This window comes from Nothobranchius furzeri, chromosome 1 (assembly GCF_043380555.1).
Source record: "Nothobranchius furzeri strain GRZ-AD chromosome 1, NfurGRZ-RIMD1, whole genome shotgun sequence".
Classification (NCBI taxonomy): Eukaryota; Metazoa; Chordata; class Actinopteri; order Cyprinodontiformes; family Nothobranchiidae; genus Nothobranchius; species Nothobranchius furzeri.
The window spans coordinates 103,379,076-103,402,690 of NC_091741.1; the positions used below are offsets into that span (position 1 = coordinate 103,379,076).

The 23,615-nt window shown below is 43.1% G+C and overlaps 1 protein-coding gene across 8 annotated transcripts in view; it reads left to right on the forward strand.

The window, feature by feature from the left end:
- The window catches only part of ankhd1 (ankyrin repeat and KH domain containing 1), a 61,831-nt gene that overhangs the window by 28,572 nt on the left and 9,644 nt on the right, over positions 1–23,615 (forward strand). For 4 of the 8 annotated variants that reach the window (XM_070552778.1, XM_070552787.1, XM_070552790.1 and 1 more), the window contains exons 7-22: positions 719–811; positions 6,357–6,520; positions 8,666–8,747; positions 13,160–13,351; positions 13,431–13,540; positions 13,701–13,788; positions 14,317–14,444; positions 14,528–14,671; positions 14,761–14,866; positions 19,224–19,486; positions 19,602–19,883; positions 19,971–20,364; positions 20,453–20,586; positions 20,676–20,933; positions 21,007–21,149; positions 22,099–22,312. In XM_070552778.1, the coding sequence (XP_070408879.1) occupies positions 719–811; positions 6,357–6,520; positions 8,666–8,747; positions 13,160–13,351; positions 13,431–13,540; positions 13,701–13,788; positions 14,317–14,444; positions 14,528–14,671; positions 14,761–14,866; positions 19,224–19,486; positions 19,602–19,883; positions 19,971–20,364; positions 20,453–20,586; positions 20,676–20,933; positions 21,007–21,149; positions 22,099–22,312 (2,795 nt within the window). Of the gene's footprint in view, positions 1–718; positions 814–6,356; positions 6,521–8,665; positions 8,748–13,159; positions 13,352–13,430; positions 13,541–13,700; positions 13,789–14,316; positions 14,445–14,527; positions 14,672–14,760; positions 14,867–19,223; positions 19,487–19,601; positions 19,884–19,970; positions 20,365–20,452; positions 20,587–20,675; positions 20,934–21,006; positions 21,150–22,098; positions 22,313–23,615 lie in introns of all 8 variants that reach the window. The other 4 variants (XM_015969684.3, XM_015969853.3, XM_070552795.1 and 1 more) reach the window with 2 other exon arrangements.

Below are 23,615 nucleotides of genomic sequence, written 5' to 3' on the forward strand. Positions count from 1 at the left end.
CATTTAAGTTTCACTTCCTGTCCTGACTGAATGCTGCTGCAGCATGGAGGTGTAGTTCTCAGTCATCCTGGACATGATCATCCTGAGAGTTTTAGCTGAAAACAGCTGGACGTTTCTGGATGTGTTGGAGACATTTAGCCTCTCATCCCAGAGGATTCTTCCAGACTTTGGTTGTGGTCAGAAACAAACACACTGGTTGTGCTGCAGGTCTTTTTCTTTTTTTCTCCAAAACACGTTTTTGTCTAAATGAAGGTGATGTTGTTGTTCATAGAATTACAATTCATGTTGAAGTTAAGATTATTTCATCAAGTAGGACATGTGGTTAGCTGGCTCATGTAAAACATGTCATGTCTTGAAAGAATCGGAATTGGGAATCGATAGGAACCAGAATTGAAACAAGGAATAGGAATTGGAATTGGAATCGTTCAAAATCAAACGATGCCCAACCCTACTTGTCATATTATCTTTAACATCCATGGTTTGTACTGAATTGCTCTGAAGCATGAGCTAACAAAAACAACCCACAACATAACTTATCAGAACTGAGCAGCTACGGCTTCTGCAGTGAAAAACAAACAGTAGCCATGGGCAAAAATGTTTGTGAGGACTCGCAGTCATGGTGTGTGGTCCAGAATTTTGTCCTGTTTTGTGCGTTTGATGCTATGTAACCTTTTCTTGGGTTTTCCAATTAATTTACCCCATTATCTGGTGTCTGCAGGTCACTTGGACATGGTTCGCTTTCTGTTGGAGGCCGGAGCTGACCAGGAGCATAAAACAGATGAGATGCACACAGCACTGATGGAGGCCTGCATGGTGAGCATCTGATCCAAACTCAAGTCTGGAATTGATCTTTTTATTTATAGAAAATGTCTTTTCTTCTTATCACAGAATATTTTGTGTATTTTGCTAAGTTTTAGAAGTTAAGCATGTAGTTGGAATTTATGTAAACCTTCAAACATAAAAAATAAAAGTAATTTAATAGTTGAGTAATATTTTACAGGCTGCATGTTACTTAGCACAATCATCCAATTTTAAAAAGCCCAACAAAAAAAGGTAGAAAGTTCTAGGGCTGCATTTTCAGGGGTGAATTTATTGCACTACAGGTCAACAAAAATAGTGGTACAGTAATCCCTCGCTACTTCGCGGTTCGTTCATCGCGGATTCGCTGCTTCGCGGATTTTTTCTTTGGAGCATTTTTCAGGGGGAATTCGCAGATTCGCGGTACTTTTCACTGATTCGCGGTATTTTTCTTTGCGAAATATCAAGAAATTCTTGTTTTTTCATCAATTTCATCATAAAATGCACTTTTTGTAATAAAACTAAAAAAAACCAAGTAAAAAAAATTTTTTCTTGAGTTTTACCCGCAAAAAGAGAATGTGATCATACGATAATTCAATAGGGAGCGTGGTTTCAGTGATAGCGTCGGTGAAACGCCGGCTGATCTAGGAAACCCCCGAGCGTTCAAGCGTCAACAAAGTGACACGGAAATGCCGGGCTTTCCAGAAGTAAGTAAGATAACTTACTATGAGCTGATAGTTCGTTGGATTGATTGGTAGGTTGGAAACTCTGATCATGAATCTGAAGAAACGATGACTGAGTGGTGAGCTGGAAAGGCGACTTCCGTTTATAGCCGCGGTTTGTGACGTAGGTGCGACGTGGAGGGAATCCCCGCGAGGGGCATGCTGGGAGTCCCTACTTCGCGGATTTTCACCTATCGCGGCCAGGTCTGGAACGCATCTACCGCGATAAACGAGGGATTACTGTATTGTGTACTTATTAGGGGTCGTTAACATGCATCGGCAATGCCAAAGTTTTACAACGCGATAAAAAAATGTCTGTGTTCATCTATTCTCAAAGTTGGGTTGGGATCTGGGTCTACACTTACCCCCAAATTCCACTACCTCCGCTCCGCTCCGACACGAACGCCGGAGCAAAATCAGTCCCGTTGTAGTCAATCAGAGCAATTCCACTACTGCGGCCGTGCTCCGGCAGTGCGGCGCCGTGCACCGCCCTCTGTTCCGGCGTCCAGCAAAAATAGAATCGATCCTATTTTTGCCGGACGCCGGAGCACCTCCGCAGTAAATGGACAGAAATCACAACGACCCAACAGGAAAAGGAGCAAGCACAGCTTCCGTTTTTCACAATAAATCAATAAACAAAAGGCGTTTTTTGTTTCAAATGCACAGGTTTAACAACTTTTAACAACTATCAATGGCGGCTGAAGTTTAAATGCACAAAAATAAGCCATAAATACAGTAGCCACTATCAAAGTAGTCACACTTTGTTGATCCAAACACTGCTGATCTCTCAACACAACTGATGGGCAGATTAAACAGTTCATGCCGATGCTTCTCCCACACAACGGGTGTTTGGATATAACTTCTGCGTTTATTGCTCGGACTGTATCGCAAGATCTCGAAAATCCCGCGCATGCTTGTTTGCCCACCTCAGGTCTCCGCACCGGAGCGGAGCCGTTGTAGAGCGGGTACCAGTAAAAATTGAGTTCGGAAGCGAACGGCTGCGGAAGGCGGGGGCGGAGCGGAGCGTAGGTAGTGGAATTTGGGGGTAAGTAAGCTATGGTGACTTTCACAGCGATATTCTAGCGCTGATGTACACACCATTCTGTTTTCTGTAATATGAAATCTAAAATTTGCCTTTTGTGGAAGTAAAATAAAAATCTATTCAAGTGGAAATACGCAGATGAATTGCGGGGGTTAACCCAGCATGTAGGGATCGGATAACGACAGTGAGCCGGCTCACCCGAAAGGGTGAAAGACTCCACTATCCCTCAACTTACACATCCAGGAGGAGCCCTCAAAAAATAATACGTATAGTTTCTACGCATATTACATTATTTATATGGACTCTCAGTGTACCAGGGATTCTTTTGAGTGGAGAGGACGCTGAGCGTTGATTGTTGATGCGGCGATGCGCTCCAGATAGGGATGCACGTTTACCAAAATTTCTTTAACCGGCTATTGACGCCGCTTAATGGTTAATAGCTGGTTAACTGAAAAACAACCCCCACCCCAACAGACACAAACATTTACCCCTGCTCTATGCATAGTACGCTTTTTCCAGCTACTATAATTCTGACGCACAACCAAAGACCCACACTGAGGAAAAAGTAAAGAGAGAGTGGGATGACAGCTGGAATGTCCATCAGACTCAGAACTTGTTGCGCAGCTGACCGTTTGGCATCAAATACACAGCGCTACTTGCGATTACGGGCTTATAAGTACATTCTGGAGGCCACAGTAAAAAAAAAAAAAGAAACGACAGATTTATTACATTGAACTAAATAATTACATTTGACATTTCTTTATTTTACAAGACAAATTAGAAGTTCGACACAAGCAGCGTCACAGCACACTGACGTTTTGCTGGTCTCTGTTCAGTTTGCTGCACCGCGTTCTGCCAGGCTCAGCGCTTTGATGTGAGGCCGATTGTGTTCCAAGAATTAAATAACTAAATCTGCTCCTGCGCTGCCTTGTTAACTGCTTCCCGCTTGAGCACATTTGTTAGGTCATGTGACGAGCTTATTTCTTCTTCTGCGGTCGCCCAGTAAACATATTTGATAGCGGCTCTCTTCCGCCTTCTGGTGGCACAAAATATATTGCACTCAGCACTGCAGAAGACTTCAGCAGTTAACCGGGAAAAATAGTTTACCCTGTTACAACATTAACGGCAATTAACCGGTTAACTACGTACATCCCCAGCTCCAGACCTGCGCACGGCCAGAGTAACATTCTCAAAATGGTGCCACCATAAAAATATAATTAACACACGATCGTTCATGTCCGCTCATATTATCTCTGGTACGTTCTGTCTTTTATTCATGCCTGACGCGCTCCACTGCGGCAGAAATCATCACCCGTGGTCCGGTGACTTCACCTGACTGGCGCAGCCGTGCGCGCGCTCCGCTGTTTTGCGGTGGGTAGATGCCTTTGATCTGCTTAGTTAAAATAACGCATGAGGTGAAAAAGTAGAAAGTCAGGCAACAGTTTTTCTTTAGGACTTAGAGGAGGTGCAGGAGGATAAGCTGGAGACAGGTTGCAGGAAAATGGTCACGTAAAGAACAAGAAAACAAAACAAAGAGCTTGAAAAGGAAAATGTAGGTAGATTTATCCCACCACACGTTTTACCTTTATAAAGCAATCTTTTACAAGCATGTAATATTTATACAGTGCATTCGGAAAGTATTCATAGCGCTTCACTTATTCCACTTTTTTGTTTATGTTACAGCCTCATTCCAAAATGGATTAAATTCATTTTGCCCATAAAATTCAACACACAACAACCCGTAATGATAATGTGAAAAAAGTGGCTTTGAAGTTGTTGCAAATTTATTAAAAATAAAAAACTTGAGAAATCATATGAACATAAGTATTCACAGCCTTTACTCTGTACTTTGTAGATGCACCTTTGGTAGCAATTACAGCCTCAAGTCATTTTGAATATGATGCCACAGGCTTGCCACACCTATCTTTAGGCAGTTTTGCCCATTCCTCTTTGCAGTACCTCCCGATCTCCATCAGGCTGGATGGAAAGCGTTGGTGCACAGTCATTTTCAGATCTCTCCAGAGATCTTCAATGAGGTTCAGGTCTGGGCTCTGGCTGGGCCACTCAAGGACAGTCACTGAGTTGTTCTGTAGCCATTCCTTTGATATTTTGGCTGTGTGCTTAGGGTCATTGTCCTACCGAAAGGTGAACCGTCGCCCCAGTCTGAGGTCAAGAGTGCTTTGGAGCAGGTTTTCATCCAGGATGTCTCTGTACATTGCTGCAGTCATCTTTCTCTCTATCCTGACTAGTCTCCCAGTTCCTGCCACTGAAAAACATCCCCACAGCATGACGCTGCCACTACCATGCTTCACTGTAGGGATGGTATTGGCCTGGTGATGAGCGGTGCCTGATTTTCTCCAAACATAACGCCTGGCATTCACTCTCATCAGACCAGAGGATTTTGTTTCTCATGGTCTGAGTCCCTAAGGTGCCTTTTAGCCAACTCCAGGCGGGCTGCCATGTGCCTTTTACTAAGGAGAGGCTTCCGTCTGGCCACTCTACCATACAGGCCTGATTGGTGGATTGTTGCAGAGATGGTTGTCCTTCTGGAAGGTTCTCCTCTCTCCACAGAGGGCCACTGGAGCTCTGACAAAGTGACCATTGGGTTATTGGTCACCTCCCTGACCAAGGCCCTTCTCCCCCGTTCACTCAGCTTAGAAGGCCGGCCAGCTCTAGGAAGAGTCTTGGTGGTTCCAAACTTGTTCCACTTACGGATGATGGAGGCCACTCTGCTCATAGGCACCTTTAAAGCAGCAGAATTTTTTCTGTAACCTTCCCCAGCCTTGTACCTCAAGACAATCCTGTCTCGGAGGTCTACACTCAGTTCCTTTGTCTTCATGCTTGGTTTGTGCTTTGACATGGACCGTCAACACAGGGGCCTTATATAGACAGGTGTGTGCCTTTCCAAATCATGTCCAATCAACCTAATTTACCACAGGTGGACTCCAGTTAATCTGCTGAAACACCTCATGGATGATCAGTGGAAACAGAATGCACCTCAGCTCAATTCTGAGCTTCACGTCAAAAGCTGTGAATATTTATGTTCATGCGATTTCTCAAGTTTTTTATTTTTAATAAATTTGCAACAACTTCAAAGACACTTTTTGCACATTATCATTATGGGGTGTTGTGTGTTGAATTTTATGGGCAAAATGAATTTAATCCATTTTGAAATGAGGCTGTGACATAAACAAAAAATTGGAATAAGTGAAGTGCTATGAATACTTTCCGGATGCACTGTATACATGATACAATTCACTTTTAAAACTCAGTCCAACACTCTGAGCCGTATCATGGCGTTTTTGGGCCAAGGCAGTATACCCCCCCTCCCCCGGAAGCCTCTTCGTACCTTGCCAGCACAGATCCCCTGTTTCAGCTGATTCTCCCATTTTAATAATAGGCGACAACAGGGCTCAGGAATAAAAAATGAGTCTGAATCTTCTCTGTGCTGCGCAGTCGTCAGACCCACAGATCAGCTCTTTGAATGTGAAATATTATTTAAATAACATTATATAGTTTTTAGAAGTATTTTTAGTTAATGATTTCTCAGCTTGTGATGCATTTTGAAAACAGGAGATAAGCCCCTGTTCTGATGCGCCGCCTGGCTTGGGAAACCTCTTCTCAAAGGCTTCCTTTTGGTCATGATTTAGGTAGCAATGACATAATTCAAATTAGCCATTTTAATCTAGATTAATTCCAAGATTACAGTGAGATTAATCTAGATTAATAAAATAACCTATGCCCACTCCCGAGTTCTTATTCAGGTGCTTATCTCTATGTTTTCTGTGTCTCGCTGTCCCAGGACGGCCATGTGGAAGTGGCGCGACTGCTGTTGGACAGCGGTGCACAAGTCAACATGCCAGCGGACTCCTTTGAGTCACCCCTCACCCTTGCTGCCTGTGGAGGTCACGTGGAGCTGGCTGCCCTACTCATAGAAAGAGGCGCCAATTTGGAGGAGGTAAAGAGAGACAGCATTCGTGCACCAATTTGATGAATTAAAGTCATGTGAGACCTTGTCTTAGTTGATTTTCTTGAACTGAAGTTGTGAGTTATGATTTAAAGAGCAGGTTCACTGAGAAACCATTTTGTACTTGTTAATTCTGACAGTGATCAGTCACTCTTAACATGCGGGCTTCTGATAGACAGAATCGCGTTCTGTTCATTAAAGTCTGACAGATATGTCACACTGTCACTTAACATTCATGGACTTGCCCATGTTGACTCCTGACAGGGAAGGCTGTTGTTGGTTTAGTGTTCAGCAAACAACAGAGAACGTCTCGGGTTAGTAGAAGTAAATCGTTAGCATTAGCAGTTCCACGAAATGGCAGAACTCCTTCAGGCTTGTGTTAAATTTGCTGAGATAAAACATCAACGTTGCAGAGCAAATGGAGTTAGTAGTAGACTCCAATCCAGTTCTCTGAAGTTACTTATCCTCCAGCTGACTCCCAAGTTCCTCAAACAGGAATGTCTGAACTTTTTCTACCCAGAGAATAACTTGCAGCAAATTTACTAAAAATATGAGTAAACTTGACTTTTGAATTAAGTGTGTTTGTGTTGTGGTAGAATGCTTTTATTGTATTGACTTGTAACTAATTTTCCATTTACTAAAGATAGTTTAGTTTTGGGCACTCAAATAAAGCCGGGTGTACACTGTGCAATGTTTGGCCTGTTTTGAGCTTCTGTGCAAGAGTCATTGAGGTTGAGGTGAGTTTTGGGTTATGTACTATACAGAGGGTAACGAGAAGTGATTAACTTCTCACAACCAGCTTCTGCTCAACATTTGTGCGGTAGTACAAATATGAAACATGTTTGATATTTTGGTTGTCCGCACTGTTTAAACAGCTTTTCAACCCAAACTAATTTTTTTTACATTGAACGTATATAGCACTTTTTAGGACACTCAAAGACGCTTTCGTGCACTCTCACATTCACACACTGCCAGTGATGGTAAGCTACTTTGTAGCCACAGCCACCCTGGGGCGGTTTGACTGAGGTGAGGCTGCCATTTGGTGTCGTCGGCCCCTCTGACCTCGGCCCCAAGGACCAACACAGGCAAGTTGGGTGAAGTGTCTTGCCCAAGGACACAGCAGCAGAATACCCCTGGCGGGAGCTGGAATCCAGCTCGCGACCTTCCGATCACGAGGCAACCCGCTCTACCCCCTGAGCTACTGCTGCCCCATGTACCAGAACTGCTCACAGTGCATGCATCAGTATGGCTGGCCAACTATTTCCGTGTCCACACACATCACTTCTTTTGATTTTTTTTCTCTTTTCTCTGCACATAATGACAAGGGTTGTCAAGAAAGCGTCTTTGCCCTGTTTATGTCAAGTAAATTGGTTCCCAAAGACATCAGTTTACTTCCTTTCCTTTGTCTTCTTCCTCCAACCCCCATAAATTCCTGTGTGTCCTACAACTATGGTAAGCCTGACAGACAATAGACATCAATAACAGCTAGGGCTGGGCAATAAATCGAAAATATATTGTTATCGAAATTTCCGACTTTTATCGAGATTTTTCCCACGTCAATAAATTTGATACTAAAAAAATGAAAAGATGTGTGTAGTTTGGCAACATTAATGTCCCTTTAAGAAGCTGTACCACCTTTGAGTCACATAAAAATGTGGCTCAACGTAATACATGTGACAACCCCTTCTAGTAGACAACTTTTGTTTCTGCACATACCTGTAGTTATCGTCCATTTATCGTTGTCGAGGTGAAATCCTCAATATATCGTGATATTGATTTTAGGCCATGTCACCCAGCCCTAATAACAGCATAGCAGTCTTGGATCTTCTGGGTTTTCAGAATCGGAACGTGTTGCTGCCACACGCACAGTATGAGAACATGACTTGTGAGCTTTGCTCTGTGAGGAAGTCTTATGGTTTGAGATGTGAAAAAGGTGCACAGCGTTCGCCCGGCTTTGCACTGAGTGAAAGACCAGAATAATAGCTGCTTGGATTTATTTCTGATAATGGTTTAAAAATTACTGAAGTGACAGGAAAATGTTTATCCTCATTCTGTGTAAAACAGGCACAAATCAAACACCTTTCCACACCACAGGGTCGTTTTGTCTTGATTCATCCTCACACTGTCTGTGTCCAGGTTAATGATGAGGGTTATACTCCCCTGATGGAGGCAGCAAGAGAAGGCCACGAGGAGATGGTAGCGCTGCTGCTCGCTCAAGGTGGGAAAGCTTTCTACTCACATTTGAGACGGTGTTGTTTTTGGCAGCCACCTTAGTTATAGTTTGTCTTTTGGATGAAAATGCATTTTAGTTTTAGTCGACTAAAGCAAAAAAAAAAAAAAACTTAAGATGACAAAAGATTTGTTTTTAGTTTTACAAAAAATTCCATGGAGTATTTAACAAATTCATTTGTAGTTCACACATATACCAGGGTATCCGCAGGTCCTTAAAAAGTCTTAAATTTGCTTTTCCAAATTTAAGGCCTTAAAACTCCTTAAAAATGACAAATAATCCTTAAATACAGTTTCCAAAGGTCTTAAATTACCAAAGACCCAATAAACAAGATTCTTTTATTTTTGTCATTTTCGTGAATTTCTAGTTGGTGTTCAGCATTTTTTGTGTGTGATGTTGGCGTAAGCGGAACCGTACACGTTCAGTTGGTTGCGAAAGGGGGCTATTTTTAGATGAGCACATTAGCTGGTTAAGCTAGTGGGAGCTTGCGCCATGGGGAAGTGCAAGTTTAATGGCTACTGGATGGCTAATCCCACGTTTGCGACGTGGTTAGCACCGGTTCCTGGCAATAGCTGGAAATTATAGCTTAAATTTAGTTTAAAAATAGCTTAAATTTGGTCAAAGTGGCCTTAAAAAAGGTCTTAAAAAGTCTTAAATTTGGCACCCTTAAACCTGCAGATACCCTGTATACACTACCAGTCAAAAGTTTTAGAACGCCCCAAGTTTTTTATTGCAGTTTGTCATTCAAGCTAATGAATAGCTTGAAATGGAACAAAGTTAAGAGGTGAACTGCCAGAGGTTAAAAAAAGGGTAAGCTTACTCAAAACAAAAAAATAATGTACATTTCAGAATTATATAAAAAGGACTGTTTCAGGGAACACAGTTGTTCTGCAGCAATGGAGGTTGATCAAGCCTTGAAAGCTGGTGCTACTAATTCCCACAGTTGTTCCAACTTTTCTGGATTACTTACAACCCCCTCTGTCTGCATAAAAACAGTGTTGAAACATACTGTGGAAAGCATTAAGAAAACATGGAAAAATTACTGAAGCCACTACAAGAAAAAGGCAAAATAACAGAAAAAATGTGCAAACACTGGATTCCTACAGCAAACATAATACCAATAATCTATGGAACTCCAAAAATACACAAACAATACACCCCACTTAGACCAATAGTAGACAGCATAGGTACACCAACATTTAGCATGGCAAAAGAAATCAGCAAAATCTTAAGCCCGTTATTAGGTAACACAGATCAACACTGCAAAAATAGTATAGAACTGGCAAAAGAACTAAAAAAGACTACAATAGAAAATAACGGCATACTCATCTCACATGACGTCACATCCTTGTTCACAAAAACACCAACCCAAAAAACCATAGACATACAGTCAGGTCCATAAATATTGGGACATCGACACAATGCTAACATTTTTGGCTCTATTCACCACCACAATGGATATCAAATGAAACGAAGGAAAACAAAAAACAACAACCGAAAGAAAAGAACAACCTAAGCAAGGAACCAGAAACCCAGAAAGACAAGAACCAAAACCAGTGACCTTACCATACATCAAAGGCATAACAGAAAAAATAAGAGCAACAATGAAAAAACACAACATAAACACACCAACAAAACCATACACAACAGTTAGAAACAGACTAGTGCACCCAAAAGACAAGATACCAGCTGGACTTAAATGTGGAGTCATTTACAAAATCCCATGCAAACGCTGCAATAAAACATACATAGGAGAAACCGGACGCCAACTCAACACACGAAAAATAGAACATAGAAAGGAGTGTGAGAAAGAAACAAGTCGAAAACACACAAGAGCAGCAAAATAAACAGAAAGCACAATAAAGTCAGCCGTAAGAGATCACTGCACGAGAGAAAACCATATAATGGACTGGAACAACACAAGGATCATAAACACCGAACAACAAATACAAAAGATGGATAAAAGAAGCTATAGAGATAAGAAGACGTGGATGCAAGACTATGAACAGAGACAATGGGGTCTACACATTGGATTGTGCATGGGACTGCATCATCGGAGAGGGGAGAGCGGGCAGCAGAGGGCGACAACGTCCTCTGCTGCCCGCGGATAAACAGAGTAGGAAGTGACGCCACCATCAGCGTCAGCTCTGTGGATGTTTTGCAGTTGGCAAACGAAATGTTAGCAGGGTAAAGAAAAACCTTTCCTGTGTTTTAAAAAGAACCAAAAATGGAATTGGAAACTAAACACAGTATGAACACACCAACGATACTGTGGTACCATACCCTCGTGAGCATCAGTTGTCCTGCAGATAATAGTGTGTTGCTACAAAAATGGCGAGAAAAAGGCAATTAACAATGGAAGAGACAGACCATCATAAAACTTAAAAATGTGAGTCTTTCCTACAGAGAAATTGCAAAGAAAGTCAAGGTGTCAGTGAGTAGAGTTTCCTTCACCATCGAAAGGCACTCAGAAACTGGGACAAACTCTGACAGGAAGAGGTCTGGCAGACCCAAAGCCACAACTGCATCAGAGGACAAGTTTCTGAGAGTTAACAGCTTGCATGATAGGCGGCTCACAGGACAACAGCTTCAAGCACAGCTTATTAGTGGTCGTAGTAAGCAAGTCCCAGTTTCAACTGTGAAGAAAAGACCAAGTTGCAGGTTTGACAGGACAAGTTGCAGCAAGAAAGCTACTGCTAACACGTCAAAATAAGATGAAGAGATTTGCCTGGGCTGTGAAACACTGCCATTGGACTACTGAAGACTGGAAGAAGGTATTATGGACTGATGAATCCAAATTAGAAATCTTCGGTTCATCACGCAGGATCTTAGCATGCCATCGAGTAGGTGAAAGGATGGTTCCACAGTGTGTGTCAAACATGGAGGAGGAAGTGTGATGGTCTTGGGCTATTTTGTTGGATCCAGGGTTGGTGACTTGTACAGAATGAGAGGCACTCTGAACCAAAACAGCTACCATAGCATTCCCCAGCACCATGCAGTAACGTCTGGTATGCAGCTAGTTGGTCAGGGGTTCATCCTACAGCAAAATAATGACCCAAAAATGGAACCCAAGGACCAACTGAAGAAAATACTTCTATTAAAAGCCTGGGGGCGTCGTATTCAAAGACGAACCAGCAGGATTCAGAGAGTTAACAAAATCCCCAAAATAGTGGCATCATTTTCTACTTTATTGATAATCAACATACTGTATATAATGAATTTATTGATACAGATTTTTGCATCATTCAGTAGATTTTCACAACAGAAAATTGTAGATTTCTATGCTTAACAGAGTGGACACTTGGGGAACATACAGAGTATTCTACACAATATTTAAATAAAAATTAAAAATAGTTTGTTTAAAGGTGTGGTTCACTGAAAACTCGTTTTTAATGGTTATTTCTGATTATAATCATCACTCTGGGTTTTTCATGCAGGCAGAACATGTAAATGAGTCTCCTAAACCTATCTCCTGCATTAGCTTCCGATAGAAAATAGATGGTGAAACTCTAGGATTTGAAAAGCCTGACAGATCTACGTCACACTGCCACTTAACATTCATGGACTCACCCATCTTGACTGAAGACGGGAAAGGCTGTTGTTGGTTTAGCATCCAGAAAAGAGTGAAGAACCTCTTGGCCTAGTAGAAGTTAACTATTATCACTAGCAACTCCACTACACAGCAAAACGTCATCAGGCTTGTGTTATTTGTGGAGATAAAACATCAGTGTTGGAAAGTAAACAGTCAGTGGTAGAGTTAGCCAATCAGAGGTGAGATGTCCAAATCTCAGGAAATAAACCTTCAAGTCCTGCTTTCTGAAGCTCTCTGACAATCGTCTAGAACCTGAAACAGATGCACCAGGGCTTTTTGTACCCAGATTATGACTTACAGGGCATTCATTCCTACTACTACAATTGTATTGATTAAATGAGTGTACCACCCCTTTCATTTAATTATTATTTGAGTTATCAGGCCTCCAACTTGGTGTCACAGCATGGCTGTGTTAAGCAGAATATGCACTGCCGCTGCATGCCAGTGGGACACATGGAACACAGCTGCAGCACTATTACTTTTAGCTTTAGTAAGACTGGCAAAAATGTGCATTTTGAGCCAAATTTTTGCCTCGTCAATTAAAACGCACGCATGTCTCGTCATGTTTTGTCACCAAATCGTAATTTTTAGCTCGTCAGCGTCTCATTTTATTTTTTTATGAGAAAAGGGGCATCAACGAAATTATTATGTTATCGTTGATGAAAACAACACTGATTTGTGGAATAAAATCTTTGAGTAGGAGTTGTAGAATAGAGTTGGGTTTGAACATGTGTTGATGTGTTTACATTATGTTTTAAGTGATTAAACCCATTCATGAGCTGCTAACATTTTTTGTCCTGTTCTCCAGGTGCGAACATCAATGCCCAGACAGAGGAGACCCAGGAGACGGCTTTGACACTGGCATGTTGTGGAGGCTTCCTAGAAGTGGCCGACTTCCTGATTAAGGCAGGGGCTGACATCGAGTTAGGCTGCTCCACTCCTCTAATGGAGGCTGCACAGGAAGGCCATCTGGATTTGGTCAGATACCTACTGACTGCAGGTGAGCACTGGAGAAAACTAGCTGCCATAGGAAAGCCTGTCTAGGCACTTAACTGGAACTGGCTTGATCTCCTTTCCAGGAGCAAACGTTCACGCCACTACAGCAACGGGTGACACAGCGCTGACTTACGCGTGTGAGAACGGACACACCGATGTGGCGGATTTGCTGCTGCAGGCTGGCGCCAATTTGGTATACTTTAGATCCCCTCAGTCTCTTTCTTTGTGTGTGTTGATGTTGGATAGTTAAGGTAGATTATGTGGAGAAATGGCTTGAAAAATGACAACCTTTTTAAATGTTAAAAGTTTTGTGTGACTTTTGCTATGAAGGCGCATGTGTGTTTGTTCTCCAGGAGCATGAGTCTGAAGGCGGTAGGACACCCCTGATGAAGGCAGCGAGGGCCGGACATCTTTGTACTGTCCAGTTCCTCATCAGCAAAGGTGTGTTTCCCACTCAGACATCAAATATAAAAATGGTGTGTGCATGTGTCTGTGTTTGTACTTGTTCAGCTATCCTACTTAGGACCAGAAATGGCATATTCACCATACTTCTGAAGACGGAGGGTCCGTGTTAGGACCTAAACCTGGTCCTAATACGGTGGACTCTCTGTTTCAGGCTTAGGGCTGAGGTTTACACATAAGGTGTGAATAGAGTTTTTGTTGCAGTTAAATTTAGGAATATGCTGATCATGGTTAGGGTTTGGGTTAGGCATAAATGCAGTTATTAAAATGAATGGAAGTCAATAAAAAGTCCTAATATGGATAGAGATACAAGATTGTGTGTGTGCGTGCGTTCTTTCTAAGGCAGTTATCTGCTTATTCCTTCAGTGATGAAGGACAGCAGAGTTTTGGTCACTGTTGTGAACACCTTCACTGCCTGTTGGCGATTGACTGTAATTACGATTTCAACTGAATCTTTTACAGAATACAACTATGTTTTCATGTTTCTGTTTGTACTTTTGCTTTTAGGTGCTAATGTGAACAGAGCTACTGCCAATAACGATCACACTGTGGTGTCCCTGGCTTGTGCTGGGGGGCATCTGGCTGTCGTGGAGTTGTTGTTGGCACATGGGGCAGATCCTACACACAGACTCAAAGTACTCGACACCCTTCTCCGTTTAACGCTTTATGTGCATTTCTGTTTGTGTGATGAAAGCTAAATGACGTTTTCTCTCTGTAGGACGGGTCTACCATGTTGATAGAAGCTGCTAAAGGTGGCCACACTAATGTGGTGTCTTACTTGTTGGACTACCCCAACAACATCCTGTCTGTTCCGGCCCCTGACCTTTCCCAGCTCACACCTCCATCACAAGATCCATCTCAGGTAGACGATTTAATAAAAAGATCATATGCTTTTAGTAAAAGGTATCCATTTTTATTTCCTTCCACCCAACGTACCTTCTGTTATTACAGGTCCCTCGTGTCCCATTCCAAGCTCTTGCTATGGTAGTGCCCCCTCAAGAACCTGACAGAGCCCCATCAAACATCATCGCCACACCCCCACCTGTCTCCAGCATAGGTAAACTGGCTATGTCTCTTAATTAGTATGTTTATAAATCTAGCTTTTACTAATGGAATCACAAGTTTCTAGTTGGAATCACACTGAACTGGCTGCTGTTTAGTTACAAGTGTCTAATGGCATAGTTGAAGTCACCGTGGAGGGGCTGCTGTGTGCTAATTCTAAACAAACTGCATTTTCCAGTGAAAACAAACACAGAACGCTTGTGTTAAAACAAGCTCTCTGTCGATAAACCAAATCAACAGAAATTTTTTTTAACGTTTATGCTCAATTAGTTGCTCGTTACTCACAGTGCTCAAAAAATATTTCTCTAAGTGCTTTTTAAAAACATATTTTTTACTCTTATGCAATTATTTGTGTCGCTACATTTTACATACCACCCACCTCTGGTCAAAAGCTTTTCTCATCCACCTTTGGATACTGTTTGGTCGAGATGCTCAGTTGGACTTCTCCTTTTACACCGCTGCCTTCTGGAGAACTCCGCATCTGTGAGCGTTGCTAGTATCGGCTCGTCATTCTCTGTCGTAGGACCTTTCCCACTGACAAAATGTATGCAACAGATACATGTTCTCTCCTTTATCTGCTTCGCATTGTGAAAATTAGCTCTTTCATATCAGTACTGCCACTGCTTTGCTTTGTCTGTCTTTAGCTTGGCCCCGTTGCCTTACTAGCCGTTTCATATTGTTACAGACCTTACCCAGCTTTGGAGAATGGATTAAAAAAAGACATCCAATATGGGTATAGAGTCAGATTTGCAAAACCCTCAGCAGTGGTGCAATGTTCCTTCCTATTTGATCATCCTTGAGACGAAACTACAACTTTGAGAAAAGTAAAACGACTCAGACTCATAGGCACTCATGCAAAATGCACATTTGTTTGTGTAGGGCTACATCCCAGAAAGCATCATGATAGGGTTGGACAATAATTCAATAACAATATATATCTATTGATAAACTTGTCAAAAATGGGTTCAATAAAAAAAATTTCTTTTTTCATTATAGCTTTTCGTGTAGTTTAATACTAGAGTCATTACTTAATCTGAACCAATCAAAATCACAGACCCAAGCATGCTCTGTCACCAAGCCCACCCGTTTAAACAGACAACATGCGATTTGAGATGTTGCAGCAAGGAGAGGCGAAGGAAATTGTCCTGAAACAAACATTACAGTAGTTTACCAGTGTGGCAATATATATATTTTTTTACAAGTCTGAGAATAAATAAACAACTATAGTTAGAAAAATTTGTAGAGAATCAATAAACCAAGTCCATCTCAGGTGGACGATGGACAATGACAAAACCAACTTGCTTTACCATAAAGTAATGACACAAAATGGTCAGGGCTGCACCTAAAATATATTAGCTACATTTTTATAGTTATCAATAATTATTGATATTGATCAATATGAAGTAATTTATTGATATATTTTTTTATGTCGTCCAGCTCTGCATCATGATCTATTTTTAGCTAATGTCGAGTATGCATTTAGTTCTCTTTTTAGTTTTGGTCACCAACTCCTCTGCAAGTTGTCTCATATTTCTCACACTTCATGACTCGAAAAATTTAACACGAAAAGCGATCCAGACCAGTGCAGTGACAACTCTGGAATTGTTATGGAAGAAATTAATTTTTTAAACCGCGTATTCTACAATTAACGTCACAGCGGACGTGCAAGTGTGACGAAACGTCTCAGGGGTGTAGTTGTCAACTTTTTCACACCCTCTGAGTTTGCTGGTATGAAAAATAAACTAATAAAATCATATTGTGTTCTTTATGCCAGCTGTTAGCTTGTCTTTCTGCACCACATGGCTTTACTTACCATTACTACAGCATTGCTGTCCTGCAATGCTGTATTTAAAAAGAATATGTGAGTGTTTAATAGTTAATTAGTTCATTGCGATAAAGTCAATTTTATTTTAGAAGGTCTTAAAAACTCTTGAAAAGGAGTTACATTTCATTACAATACCCTTGACTAGCCTCTGTTATGTGTTGCTACCTTTTACATACCACCCATCTCTGGTCAAAAGGCTTTTTCATCCACATTTGGATGCTGTTAGGTCGAGATGTTCAGCTAGACCCATTCATTTACTCAGATGGATAACGCAAACTTCTGAGAGCGTTGCTATTATTGGCTTGTCATATGGGCAGCAGTAGCTCAGGAGGTAGAGCGGATTGTTGAGTAGTTGGAAGGTTGTAGGTTCAACCCCGACTCCTAACGGCGAATGCTGCTGTTGTGTCCTTGGGCAAGACACGTAACCCCGTCTGCACCTGTGCTCAAAAGCCTCGCCTCTGTCAGTGTGCCCCAGGGCAGCTGTGGCTACAGCTCATCACCATCAGTGTGTGAATGTGTGCGTGAGTGGATGAATGATACACTGTAGTGTAAAGTGCTTTAGAGTCATCTGACTCTAAAAGGTGCTATACAAGTGGTGGGTCATTTATGTGGGCGACGGTGGCACAGGAGTTAAGTGCTCGCCCTGTAATGGGAAGGTTGCAGGTTCGAGCCCCGCTCAGCCTGTCGCTGTCGTTGTGTCCTTGGGCAAGACACTTAACTCACCTTGCCCGCTTGTGGTGGTTGGAGGGACTGGTGGCGCCTGTGCTCGGCAGCCTCGCCTCTGTCGGAGCGCCCCAAGGCAGCTGTGGCTACATCGTAGCTCATCCCCACCAGTGCCTGATTTTTCCACTCTGGCACCGCATCAGAAGGCGGTGGTCACTAACTTAGGGGTAAAACTGGAAGCAGAGCTCAGATTTGATGCTCAAGTGAACGGAATTGTGAGATCTTGCTTTTTTCTTCTACGCCGCAGAGCGAAAATTAAGCCTTTTCTGTCACACAGTCATTTGGAAACTGTAATCCATGCCTTTGTTACCTGCAGGCTGGATTATTGCAACTCGCTTTATGCGGGGCTTAGGCAAGCTCCAATAGCACGACTCCAGGCGGTTCAGAACTCGGCTGCGTGGTTGTTAACATGTACCAGGAGGTCTGAACATATTACACCAGTCCTACGTGCCTTGCTTTGGCTCCCTGTCTTTTATCGCATCAGGTTTAAGGTCATCCTGTTTGTGTTTAAGGCGTTAAACTCAGGGGCTCCTAACTATCTCTCTGAAATCATCCACCAACATGTCCCGGTGCGTTCCCTTAGGTCAGCTGACCAGAGACTACTAATGGGCCATTCCCATCTGTACCGGGTCGGCCCGGGCCGGGTAGCCCCAGTCGGCCCCAGCCTGGCCCGGTTGATTCCACACATCCTTGCCTTAAGCCCATGTGGGCTGATTCTACCCACCAATCAGAGGCTTGCTCTAATGGAAGGTGTGAATTTGCTGTCAGCAGTGGGTGTGTTGGCCCTGGTCGGCCTGAAGCAGACCCCCTCGAGAAGAGGACTGAGAATGAGCCTTGGTTGGCCCGGAAAAATACCAGGCCACCCAGATATGTAAACAACCTACGCTACCCAGCCCGGGCCGACCCGGTACAGATGGGAATGGCCCATAACTGTGCCCAGGTACAGCCTGACGTCTCGTGGGAGTCGTGCCTTTTCAGTACTTGGACCAAGTCTCTGGAATGAGTTGCCAGCTGATGTAAAGTAGGCCAAATCATTGGAAACCTTTAAAAGCAGACTAGAAACACATCTGTTCTCGCTGGCGTTTGGACATTGATGTTGGGGGAAGTAGGCCGGATATGGATTGCGAACTTGCACTCAGGATTTTGTATGGTATTTTAAACGGATTTCTTATTGTATTTTAAATGGTTATATGTCTGTCCTATTGTGGTACATTTTATTGGTTGTACAGCGCTTTGTTTGTCCATTTTCTGCTCCACACTGTGAAAATCACTTTTCCACATAAATAATACCGCTTCTTTGCTTTGCCCTTAGTTGGATCTGTTTCCCCTTTCAGCTGTTTCATGTTGTTATGAACTGTATACAGTTCTGGAAAAAAGACTAATTGTACCCTCTGACATCCAACATGGGTACCTTAAGTCCAATTATCACCTCCCCCAACAGCGGTGCGCGGTTCCTCCCCATTTGAACACCTTTAGGAGACGAAACTACAACTTTGAGATGAGCAGAGCAACTCAGACCCATAGGCACTCACGCAAAAAACACGTTTGTCTAGGGTTGCATCACACAATGCATTGTGACAATACGTTGCAACCTATTTTTAGCTGCTGTAGAATGGCACTATTATCGTGAAACTTCAGGCAACGTGAGGAAAATGAAGATCTTAGCAATAATTTTGAGACATTTTGGATATTTCCTCCCGAATGCCATTAGTATGTTGTTGACAACAGTCTCAGCCCGGTGAGATCCCGGCACAGCTGGTATTATATTGTGCATTTACCTCGATCCTTTTTGTTTCTGATTGAGGTGCGTCCAAACAAAGACAGTCGGCCCTTCAGCCCGGCGGCCCCAGTGTTGTTGGTTGGAGCCCTGAAGCTGAGCCTCTGCCACCCTTCCACATGTGCCAGCCTTTAGAGTGCATAGTGGAGGAGACGGAGGGGAAGCTGAACGAGCTGGGCCAGAGAATAAGCGACATCGAGAAAGCTCAGCTACAGTCGCTAGAGCTCATTCAGGGGGAGCCGCTTACCAAAGACAAGATTGAAGAACTGAAAAAGAGTCGAGAAGAGCAGGTGTGATTCTTCAGCCACTTACGATTCTTTCTCACGAGATAATTTTCCCTTTCAGCTTTTTTGAGAACTTAAATCTGTATTAAATACCTAAGGATGAGGCTATTGTCTCTTTTAGGTGCAGAAGAAGAAGAAAATTTTGAAAGAGCTGCAGAAGGTGGAGCGCCAGCTGCAGTTAAAAACACAGCAACAGTTCACCAAAGAGTACATGGAGGCAAAGGGCTTAAAAGAAGACCAGGAGGCGGGGCAGAGCCAAGGTCCGGGTCCAGGTCCTGGGAGTACTACGGTTCCGGGACCTCGGCCAATAACATCGGGTGGTCAAGTACTTACTGGCTCTGAGACGATTAAAGAGGCCAGCAAAGACGAGGAGCAAGAGGAGCAACCAGGAGAAGAGGAAGAGGTATGATCTAGTCACCATGTTTCTGTTTCTGTAAGTCCTAATTCTTAAATATCCCAAACACTTAAAGTGCTTCCTGTTTGTTTTCAGGAAGAGGATGAGGATGAGGATGACGAAGAAGAGGGCTCTGATGAAGACGCAGATAAAGAAGAAGACGATTATCACAAGCTTCCTCAGGTGGGCACAATCCTCCACAGGGACGGGCCCCAGCAGCCTCCTCTTCCTCCTCCACCTCAGGCAACTCCTCAGCCTCCTCCTTCGTCTCTCCAGGCTGCCTTTGTCCCCATCCAGCCCCTGCCTGAATACAATGCCACAGACTACCAGGGAAGCACCAGCCCTGAGCTGCAGAGGGTACTGGTGGGGCAGCAGGGCCAGCAGCTCCTTGGGTTGGGCCCGGGAACGATACCTCAGTCGGCCCCAGATGGGCTCATGGTAGCCTCGCCTGCACAGACGCTCACAGACACACTGGATGACATCATGGCAGGTATGTTTGTGTCTGCTGGCACACATTTCTAACCACTGATGCATCTTGTAGAATCTGATTGGTCCAATCTGTTAATTCTGTGTTGCAGCTGTGAGCAGCCGCGTTCCCATGCTGAACACTACAACTGCAGCCACGCCCCAGCCACTCATGCAGACGCCTACTAACATCACCTCCCCGCCTTCTGTCTTGCCCCTCTACCCCTCTGTTGACATAGATGCACATGTAAGGAGCAGACCCCCTGTTGATATGAAAGTAGCTCAGCATAAAGGTGATCACGCACAAACATCTTTTTTTTCCTGTTCTCCTCACAGACAGAGAGCAACCATGACACAGCTCTGACCCTCGCCTGTGCTGGAGGGCACGAGGAGCTCGTCTCCGTCCTGATTGCGCGAGGAGCCAACATCGAGCACAGGGATAAAAAAGGGTTCACTCCTTTGATCCTGGCTGCTACTGCCGGTCATGTAGGAGTGGTGGAGGTGCTCCTCGACAAAGGAGGAGACATTGAAGCTCAGTCAGAGAGAACCAAAGACACGCCCCTTTCTCTGGCCTGCTCTGGTGGCCGTCAGGAGGTAAATAATTTTTTCTGAGACTTGTGCTTTAATGTTGTCTTGGCTTCACTTTTGTATCGCTTGTTTTAAACAGGTTGTAGAGTTGCTGCTGTTGCGGGGAGCCAACAAGGAGCACCGCAATGTTTCAGACTACACGCCTCTCAGCTTGGCTGCGTCCGGAGGTTACGTCAACATCATCAAAATTCTCCTCAACGCTGGAGCTGAGATCAACTCCAGGTGATCAGCGTGTGGCTTCTCTAGTTTGGTCTTAAGGAAACAACTTTGATTTCTCAGTTTTACTGTTACGTTCTTTTTATTTTTAAAAAGTAATTTAGAAAGTGTGAAGTGTTTAAACCGTCAGATTTCACATAAATTTGTTTCCTTTTTAAAGTCCTCCTAGTCTTAACTCACTTGCTGCCAGCGTTTCTCACCGTTTTTACTGTTTTTTTTAAGAGTCACAGAACGTTGCACGCTAGCATGATGTCGACGCCAAAACAACCAAAACAAAGAGGAGACTCACCTCTTACATCAGGAAGAGTCCGTGTGTTTTGAGCGTTATCCGTTCTTTCATAGTCCGTTGTCGAATTGTGATCGGCAGACGCTTTTCCGGTTCGCGCCTCACTTTTTTTTTACAGGAACGGCCCAAAACGATCTCCTATCACATGGATGTGTTGCTTCCTGATCATGTGATCTGTGACGTATGCGGATGAAGATCGGCTTCAGGGCTGAGATGTTTGTTCTCTCAGCGCAGGGGCTCGTTCTGATGCTCAAACAGTAAAAAAATGCAAATGACGACTTTAGTCGTCAATGGCAGTGAACGAGTTAAACTACAAATATTTTGCACCAGAGCCATTGCAGTAACCAGGCATGTCCTTAAAATAGTTGGAAGGGGCGAATTGGAACAAAAATCTCATTTATCCTGTCACGTGAACAGGCAGTGGTTAGGTGGTAATTTAAAAGAAAATATTTTATCATTCATCGTTTTTTAATACCAAATCAAATTTTCAACAAAGTACCTTAATAAATGGTGACCGCTTTGTGCACCTGTCCTGTTATTTACAGTCCTGTGTTTATTCTTGTTTTTCAAATGTTTATTATTCTTCCCGCAAATAAATTTCCTTTTTGGAAAGGGCAGAAACATGCAGCTGTAATTTGTATTTACTCTTCTGTAAATTGTGTCACACAGGACTGGCAGTAAGCTGGGAATCTCTCCTCTGATGCTGGCGGCTATGAACGGTCATGTTCCAGCAGTGAAGCTGCTGTTGGACATGGGCTCGGACATCAACGCCCAGATCGAGACCAACAGAAATACCGCTCTGACTCTGGCCTGCTTCCAGGGCCGAGCTGAGGTCGTCAGTTTGCTGCTAGATCGTAAGGCTAATGTGGAGCACCGTGCTAAGGTAAGGAGTTGGTTTTCAGCTGGATAAAGATCTTTTTTGTTTAGGGATGCACCAAAAATTCTGCCACGTTTTCGGCCGAGAATAACCCAAACGTGCATTTTCGGTTTCTGCCCGAAACCCGTCGGCCGAACCCCATTTTTGTTTCTTGCTCTTTGCGTCATAAAAATAGTAAATTTGTACTGATTTCAAGTTTAAGCCCCCCCCCCCTTTTAATAATGCTGTTTTATAATGAAGACTGCTGGAATATTCATATCAATATCATTTTTAACTTTCAGTTTCACATATACTGCATCTGCCTGGCTTTTCCTCCCCCTTCTGTTACATTCCCACTACGTCTGTCACTATTAGCGCACGTGACAAACATGTAGGATGGGGGGAGGGAGCAACATACTCTGCCAGAAGTCACTTCACCTCAAGCCATGTGATCTTGCAGGAATACGTTTTTTTCATAGTTGTTTGTTTGGCTTTCCTTCATGTGGAAAAAGATGCCTCCCTCGTGTCTGCTACCTGTAGAGGAGGACGTCTTGATTATTTATGCGCCTCACCCGTTTTTGCGCATACATATCTGCCCACTGCTCCCCAGCAGACGTGCCTGTCCTGACGCCGCGCCACAGACGGTTTCTCTCCAGGGTATCCGCGGGTCCTTAAAAAGTCTTAAATTTACTTTTCCAAATTTAAGGCCTTGAAAATCCTTAAAAATTACAAATAATCCTTAACCCTTTGATGCATGAATTATGAAATCTTCAACCATGATTTTTTAAACAATTTTTTTCATTCATCTTTAGGTGTGAAACAAATTTCAACAAATATTTTTTGTAACATTTTGTTAATTTACAAATAATTTATTACATGTCCAGCTCAGTGGACAGCGTGCAATCTGAACATGAAATATGTTGGCTTGACTTGCTGAAGCCCAAATGGAGGGGCTCACATGCAATAAAGTCTTCAACAGCTGTGCTTAATAGCAAAAAATAAATAAATATCAATTTTGAGTACCTGTCCACTGTAGTGACCATTATTCATCAAAGGATACAGTTTCCAAAGGTCTTAAATAACCAAAGACCCAATAAACTAGATTATTTTATTCATTTTTGTGAATTTCTAGTTGGTCTTCAGCATTTTTTGTGTATGATGTTGGCGTAAGCGGAACCGTACACATTCAGTTGGTTGTGAAAGGGGGCTTTTTTAGATGAGCTCATTAGCTGGTTAAGCTAGTGGGAGCTCATGCTGTGGAGAAGTGCAAGTTTAATGGTAGCTGGATGATTAATCCCACATTCGCGACGTGGTTAGCACCGGTCCCAGG